At 39.7% G+C, this 8,502-nt stretch overlaps 1 protein-coding gene across 2 annotated transcripts in view; it reads right to left on the bottom strand.

Moving 5' to 3' along the window:
* Window positions 1–2,413: 2,413 nt before the first annotated feature.
* The window catches only part of pip4k2aa (phosphatidylinositol-5-phosphate 4-kinase, type II, alpha a), a 31,121-nt gene continuing 25,032 nt past the window's right edge, over window positions 2,414–8,502 (bottom strand). For both annotated transcript variants that reach the window (XM_014990314.2, XM_014990317.2), the window contains 4 exons: window positions 7,229–7,342; window positions 6,897–7,137; window positions 6,608–6,711; window positions 2,414–6,030 (listed from right to left, as the gene is read on the bottom strand). In XM_014990314.2, the coding sequence (XP_014845800.2) occupies window positions 5,950–6,030; window positions 6,608–6,711; window positions 6,897–7,137; window positions 7,229–7,342 (540 nt within the window). In that variant the 3' untranslated portion in view covers window positions 2,414–5,949. The remainder of the gene's footprint in view (window positions 6,031–6,607; window positions 6,712–6,896; window positions 7,138–7,228; window positions 7,343–8,502) is intronic.

Below are 8,502 nucleotides of genomic sequence, written 5' to 3'. Positions count from 1 at the left end.
AGTCAGTTTTGGTTCCCTGTCCACTCAGGAGAAATTCTTATAATTATGCAAATTACAGTACATTAATAGGTAATCCTGTACATCAGCAATTCTTCAAATACTTTCAGTATTGTTTATATTCATATATATATATATATATATATATATATATATATATATATATATATATATATATATATATATATATATATATCGGATATCGGATTGATGAAAAGAAAATGTTTTCATCAATCCGATCAAAACAAACTTGTGTAACGACTTTTCATGCTCTGAAGTCTGCCCTGCTATATATATATATATATATATATATATATATATATATATATATATATATATATATATATATATATATATATATATATATATATATATATATATATATATATCTGAATACAACTCACCCAATGAATTTTACAAAAGGATTTTTTTTTTCCAAAACAGGCAGTAATTAAAATAAATAAATAAAAACCTTTGTGCGCTTACAAATAAATGGGGCCCTGGGCTACTGCCCCTGTTAGCTTTTTCTAAAGTCCGGCTCTGTCAGTGACGCAGTGACAGGTTGCTGAATTTTAGCTTCTTTTAATAACATTAGACTGACTAATGCGTTTTTTTCCCTAGGTGCTTTATATCAAAAGGAACGCTCTAATTAAACGATTCGTTTTTATTTTTCAACGCTTTAGAGACATTATTCAGAAAAGCAGCCGTACAAAGTGTAACCAAGCCTACCTGACTGAAAGAAGGCATCCTCAGTGGTCGCTCTGCCCCCTGGCGGCCTTGACTGCTCACTGCAGCTCGGTTGGGCTGTGAGCGTGCTCGTGCAGCAGCTGCGGCGCACATGGCGAGCGGCTCTTTGTTTATTGTCTGCAGGGGTGTCTGCCTGTTCTCCACATTGTACTCAGTTTTCCACAACCACCCACAGCACTGGACTGCCCCGCACTGCGCTGCGCTGCGCTGCGGCGGAAATCTGCCGTCGAGGCAGCTGCCGCAGACAGCGCCAACCATCCCGAATGTTATATTTCTACAAATAGAATATCTCCAACCTAAAGCTATACCGAGTGAAAGCAGCGTTCACAGCAATAATCGAGCTGAATTATAAAAATTAGTCGTTTCTGTGTTGAACACTCCAGGCTGCTGCTACGCAGAGAACCTCCTCCTGCGGTAGCGGCGACTCTCTCCTTCTCTCTGTCGCGTTATTTTTCCATTTTATTCACACTGGGAAGGAACACGTCAATAGCTTGTTCACGGCAAAAAAAATATATATATATAAAAAATGGTGGTAACTAATAGTCGTGACGGCGGCATATGAAGCTCTTATTTCAGCCATTTTTAATTAGTCTCAAATCTAAACCAAAAGGCGGAACTACAAGCGATTTCAACAAAGTAAATGACTATTTTATTACTAACAAGCTTTGGGAGCGGTGTAGCAAAAGTCGATAAAACATATGGTGGCCACGGATCGTTCGCAAACCTTTGGGGTGCGAACAAGGCGAATAATGTGTGAATAATAAATTATCAAATAAATATAGCTATGCTTAAGGTCGAACCCGTTAAATAGCCTTAATATTTACATTGCAGGCTCTTTTTTTTAAGGCATCAACTTCACAGAGTCCTTAAAAAAGGAAGACATTTTAAATATTTTACATGTAGATTATATGCATGTACCCTTTAATCTTGCGTTTTAAAAAGATTTTTGGATATTTATGCAATTTATTAAATTGGGGTTAGTTACTGCGCATGTTCGCTTCACCTTTATTTTAAAATGATCTCTATGGAAAAAAAATGCCTTCGTGTGGTCATTTTATTTTTTCTAGTCAACGCTTTTAATTTTCCAAATTAAAATAATTTATGTAAATTATACAATTTAAAATAAAGAGCAAGTGAGTCACTATTTTTTGTTTCAAAAATTAGACGTTTTTTTTTTCATTATTTATTTAAGAGATCTATGGCATGCCATGTCTAATTTCAGTAAGTGTAGAAACAAAATACTGAGCTGAATGATTTTGCAGACTGTACAATGAATTTAAATCTTGAATATAAAAAGGAAAAGTTTATAAACTTTTCTATTCTATTTGTCAAAAGAAATGTGATATTCCACTTTTGTTCACGTTTACTGGAATGTTTTTTTTCCCCTTTGCCCCTTATTTATTTCTTTTCATTAAAAAAAATACTTTTTGCATTTTTTCTGCTTCACAACTTGAGAGAGTTTTGAGGATTGGTGACTTTCAGTAAATCAGCTTCAACAGACACGACATAGCTCAATGAGTTAGTAATTTTTGACTTTGCCTGGGAGGAAATAAAAAAAGTAATTTTTTTTGTTCACTTTGAATTTTATGGTCACTTCAATTTTTCACCCCTGCTTTACTGAAAGCTTCACACATAACGGGGAAAAAAAAAAAAGAGGAAACAATCTGAATCAGTTAGGCAGAACAAGTGCTTTAATTATTTGGAGTGATTGCTTTTATGGAATGGAGTGTAATCGTTATTTAACCATGTATGAATAAACAATAAACACACAATTTCATCTTGTCCTGTCTGCCACTGAAAGGAAACACTCGGCAGACCGTAAAACACAGACATGCATACTCTCACACATACGCGTACAAGTAATGCTTAAAGCAACGCCCGGGGTCAGAGAGCATCACAGGCTGCTGAGACCGTAGCATGCTCTGCAGGGTCAGGTGGTGCATGCCAATTTAGAGCGCTCAGGGGGAAAAAAAACAACAAAAAAATAAGAAACAGTTTCCACCAAAAGAGCTTTCGAAGTTTTTAAAACTTAAAAGCCTAATAAAACTGTCCCACATCTGCAGAGGATCCCTGGCCCTGGAGCCGTTTTACATTTGCCCCCCGCCCCCAAGTTCCCTATTGCCCCTGGATACGGTTACACACATATGAGCACTGCACATCTCACTCCATTTACCACAGAAGAAGAAAAAGAAATAATATGAAAAAAAACAACAAAAAAAACATTTAATCCCAACTAACAAGCATTTTTACTAAACACAATGTTCTTAAGCTCACAGGGATATGGGGTCTGACTGCTGAGAGGCCATTTTGGCGCGTGAAGCAGTGGCAGCGGGTCGACTTGCAGCTTCAGCAGCAGCAGCGTCTTTGGGGGAGAAAACGGAACAAAGCGGCGCGCGACATGTACACTGTTCTATTGCATTTACAGAGATGGAGCACGATGATCACCAACATCTCACTGTGGGATGAATGAACAAAAATCTAGCATGACTGCATCTGGGTTTGGTGGAAGAAGAGATAAAACACACAGTTCCACAATGCACTCACTCTCTTTCTCTCTCTCTTACACACACACACACACACACACACACACACACACACACACACACACACACACACACACACACACACACACACACACACACACAAGCAAACATTCTTTTAACAAAGGCAGGACCAGCATGAACCGACGTGGGGGTAAAAAAAAAACAAAAAATGAAAATAATGTGAGCAGATATCACTTTCAGCCTGAGCAGAAAGGAAACACAGATTTACACTTACAGATTTCAAACAAACCCACAAAATTCAAATATTCATTATTCCATTTTGTTTTTCTTTTCCTTTTTAACCTCGTTGGTTAGAAAACGATCAATTAAACAGTTTTATTACACGGACTGAGTGACAAGTATACTACCAGGTGCCGAATGGAGGGAAGTTTGCACACACAAAAAAATAATACTACATCAAAGTAAGCACACTGTTAATAAAATAACCCTTTACACTTGTTTTTTTAAAAAAAGATTACAAAATATAAAATTAAATAATTTGGAGTATAAAGGCACACATCTTGCACAGTGTATACAATGAAAACAGTAATTTAATAAGCAACAGAAGGGACTACTTAACATGGTTTAGGCGGAGGGGCACATACAGAACAGACCGAACGACAGAGTAGAGAGGAAAGGAAACTCAGTCCTGTGACATGCATTTTTTTTTTAAATTTATTTTTAAAGTATTAGAACTTGTAGAAATTCAGTCATTCTTCATTACTGCAGCACCATTACTTATTCCACAGAGTGGTTCCTTTTTTCCCTCCCTTCTATTATTAGAGACTAAAATCTAATGTAGAAAATAGAAAGGTCAATATAATCTATGACACTTAAACAAACATGACGTTGGAAGCTTTTTGCATGAGTCAGAAAGAACGAGCTGACCTGTTTCAGTTGGTGATAACGCGACCTCACACACAAATCACTAACTTACACACGAGTATATTGCATTTCCCTTGTTAAGACCGTTTCCACTAATTGGGGTCGTATTTGTAACATTTGGTTCCTTTCCTCTTGTGCAAAATATACAAAATAATAAAAAAAAGAGCAATGATTTAAAAAAAAAAAATCAAAGACATAAAAAAGAAAAATTAGCGAGAACAATGAAAAAAACAACAAAAATAAAAACACATACACACACACACCAGAGTCACAAACGAGGTTAGATAACGTTGCTGTTAGGGGAAAAACGAATCCGCAGCCGATTTCCTTCCTCCCCAATTTTTTGAACACTGATACGACGCCAGAGGTAAACTGCCTTTTTGTGCAGCACTACTGCGACACAGCAGTGCGCCCCTAACAGAAAGGTTGATTTATATATAATAAAAGAAAAAAAAATTAAAATCAACCCCTCTACACCCACGTTAAATATTGCAGTAAATTCTTCTAAACCAACCCGAATAAAAGACGGACAGACGGGTGCTGTGGGGGAAGACGGGATCCGAGATCAGGCTTCGGTTCCGAGATGAGCGAGCTCAGTGTGTCTTTCTGCTGCGCATGTAACAGAATAAAAGATCCTGATGAAGAATGAAAGTGCAACAGTTTGGGTTTCACTCATAAGGTGCAGTCGGCAAGGTGGGGAAAAAAAAAAAAAAAAAAAGAATTACGGGTCCATTTTCCTTTAAATACGTGTTTGATTTTCTGCCGAGCAGTGACTCGCTCTTAAAGCTGTCACTAATGACTTCTGGGCAAATCTCTGCAGCAGGAAAAGAAACTGCGATCTCCCACAACAATGGCAAACTATTTCCGGAGGACAATAAAAGAAGCTGTGCACCTCTTCTCCCCCCCCCTCTCATTTTTAGAGATATTCAGCCTTCCCTTTTGCATTAGAAATCACGGCACGTCACAAAGAAAATAAAAAAAACAACAACAAACAAAACAATCACAGACAGACACAGTGGGGAGTAAACACGCATTATATAGTCTAGCTATATAATGTAAACAACAAAAATAAGGGGGCGGGGGGAGATATGAGTGAGGAAGGAGGCAGCTTTGTTTGGCTGGGTGTGTGAACAGCTGTTTGGGAGCGGGTTTGGTTGTTGGCCTCTTGGAAGACTGCTTCCTACTCCCTGGAACGAAGCATCAGGCGAGGCTCAACATTCACGGCGAGAGCGGCTTTTAGAAATTCAGCCTCCCAACTAAATGATGAGGAAAACGACAAATATCACATTGAAAAAGGACACAAAAAAAAAAAAAGCCGGTGCTGGATTTTTTTTTGTTTTTTTGAAGGGGTGGGGAAGGGGTTATTAATAACGTTATTAATAACTATTAAAAAAGAACAAAACAAAAAACAAAACAAAAAAACCACAGGCCGACATCGATAACTAAACAAGAACACCTGACATGACAAACGTAATGACTTTTGGACACTTGCTTAAAAACGACCTCATCATCCAAAGTTACATGTGAAAACAGAATTCAATAGGAGAGGTTAAATGTAAACAAACAATGTTTTGTTTAGCTGCAGACAGACGGCACCTCGGTGAAAGAGAGAGAATCCAACAGCGAACGGACGGAGGGAAGAAGGACACCTTATTAATCCGGCCTCCAGCGCCCCCTCACCCTCTCCATGCATTTCCTCTCTCCTCCCCCACCCTGCGCTCCCTCCCACCTTCCCTCTCTTTCCCGTGTGCCTCGGTGCTCTTGTCGTTCTGGGGGGCTATGACAGGATGGCGGTGATGAACTCATAAAATCTCTTGGAGTATTGCTCTGGGTTCACGGTGGAGATCTCAGCTCCGGCCTAAAGAGAGAGATGAACACAAACATACTTCACATTTAGCTCAACGCAAAACGGTTGAGCTGCGGCTTAAGCGGCATCTTTTTCTTTTTACATCCAGCAGAGGAAAAATTAACACAGAAGAAATGAAGGACACAAGTAAGGAAGGAAGAAATGACTGACACAAACAAAGATAGAAAAAAAAGGAATGAAGGGAGAAACGAAACAAGGGAAGAAGAAATGTCTTCAAGGCGGAAGGATTGTAAGGAGGGATTCAAGGAAGAAAGAGGAGGAAGGAGACAAAAAGGGAAGGAGCGATAGGAGGAAGGACAAAAGACAGGGTAGGGAGTAAGGGCATAAGGAAAAATGAAGAGAAGGACGGACATGTGAGGGGAAACGAGGAAGATCACAAGAAGGAAAGAACACGAAAGGTGGAAGAATCAGGAAAAAAGTACATATGTAAGAAAGGAAGAACAAAAAGGATGGGAATAATACGTCTTCAAAAATGGCAAAGCCCTTGAACTTGTCCATATTTTCTCACATTACAACCACGGCACTTTTTACCCTTTACCAGATCTACTAGATGCAATCATCCACCTACCCCATGTTTGACTGTTTTGGCGGCATGGGCAGCTTTCTTTTTGGCATCATAATGCTGCAGGATGTCTATAACAGCCATGAAGTAAACCTCCTTTCTGGGAGCACCTGTAGTTTGAAGCAAACCAACTTAAGACAATGTATGCATCTGTAGAAACGGTTACAGGAAACAGACATTTACTATAGATTTGTGAAAATCAACCCTCAGCCACTAGAGGGAGCTCTCAGTTCTATTTAACAGTATCTCCCCATTGCGTTATAAAGCTGACGCAACCGATTAGACAGGCACTCACTGTCGTTGCTTTTGATGGCGTAGACGTCAATGGTGGGATCGAACTCTCCAGGTGACAGCGGCTTGGTGCTGTCCAGGGTGTTGCTGGGACTGTCGGGGGGTGTCCCGATGACCCCGCCGTCGCTCTCGCCCTCCTCCTCCGCCTCAATGTCCTCGGTCTCCACCTCTTCCTGCTCGGCTCGCTCAACGTCATGGATCCCCACGAGCAGACTGTAATCCATCAGCTTCAACTGGGCCAAGAACTGAGGAGGACGGTGAGAGGGTTGAGCAATGGCAGACACAACGGCAAAGTGCGGAGACGTAACAAGAACCGAGACGCCCGCGTGTCCGTACCTCCACGTCTTTCCTAAGCTTCTCCAGGAACATTTTTTTGTTCTCCCCGTCGATGTAAATCTTCTGCCCGTCGTTGATGAAGTCATTGTCCTTGTAGGTGGGCAGCTCCTTAGCCTGTTCATTAGTGCCAGAGATTAGCATCAAGACAGAAACAGTTCAAACTCCAAGACAGACTCGGGAATACTGGGCTAAAATCTAAAGACAAGTTTATTCTTGGAATACAAGGAGGAAGAAAAGTTGCAACGCTACCAGCAAGATAAGTTTTTTCTGGATAGTAAAAAACATCTGAGCAGCATAGAGTATGTAAATCTACAAGGCGTTCTACTCGTTTTGCCCAACATATTTCATTGTATTTCGAAAGGCCCAATCCTCAGTCAACATTGAATGCCTCAATGCTTCTGACAGAAGATCTTGCATGTTGAAATACCCCGTGTAATGACAAAGTTTCGAGTCTGTGGTCGGTTGATTACCGTTTTCAGATTCAGTCAAACATCAGATATATTCCTGTTTAACACAGTGCACAGTGCATGCAGCATGCTCACAGAAGAGTACAGATCCAGCTGATGCATCATCTGCACTTTTCGAACATTTTCTTTTGGAACGGGTTAACTTTAACTCATGTCACATATGCTTACAGTGCTTCAAATGCAACTTGCAGATCCATACGCTCTGTCACTAAGAAAAGGCAGACTTAAAGGGCATGTTTCATTGATCTTTTTTTTTTTTTACAAGTTGTATTTCCAATGATAACTTTTGTTTAAAGGTCTAAAAAAAAAGAGCTGAAAATGACAGTGAGGTCTCCAGCTGAAATGCAAGTTCTTATTATGAAGAGTTATATGGCAATTTGTCCCATGAGGACGAGGAAGGCGGGACAGTGAGCACCATGGAGACCTGAAATACTTTGCTCTAATAAAACAGATGAGAAGGCTCTGCTGTGGAAGCCATGATGTGGACCAAACTGAAAATACTGACAAAAGGTCTGGTTTCAAAAGCGCTCACTTAGGACTCATATGCTTTGGGAAACAGTGAAAAGGATAACTGTGATCCAAAGAAGGATTTGTTTTGATACTGATGACCCTGAATTGGTATGAAATATGCCCTTTAAAGCCGTATAAAGAGGTGGCTTTATTATGAAAACCAACCGGATCAGACGAATTGTGCAAGGCTCTTCTAAGATGCAAGACAAGATATGGTTGGAAATACCACAACAATTTGATCCAATGAAGTCAGTGTATTTATAGGATTAATTCATACATATCAGCCAACTTGCAAAA

The sequence above is a fragment of the Poecilia mexicana genome, unplaced genomic scaffold, assembly GCF_051168715.1.
Source record: "Poecilia mexicana isolate PSO_F unplaced genomic scaffold, ASM5116871v1 scaffold_20, whole genome shotgun sequence".
Lineage (NCBI taxonomy): Eukaryota > Metazoa > Chordata > Actinopteri > Cyprinodontiformes > Poeciliidae > Poecilia > Poecilia mexicana.
The sequence above is the reverse complement of the archived record's forward strand: the minus strand, read 5'-3'. Positions and strand labels throughout refer to the sequence as shown.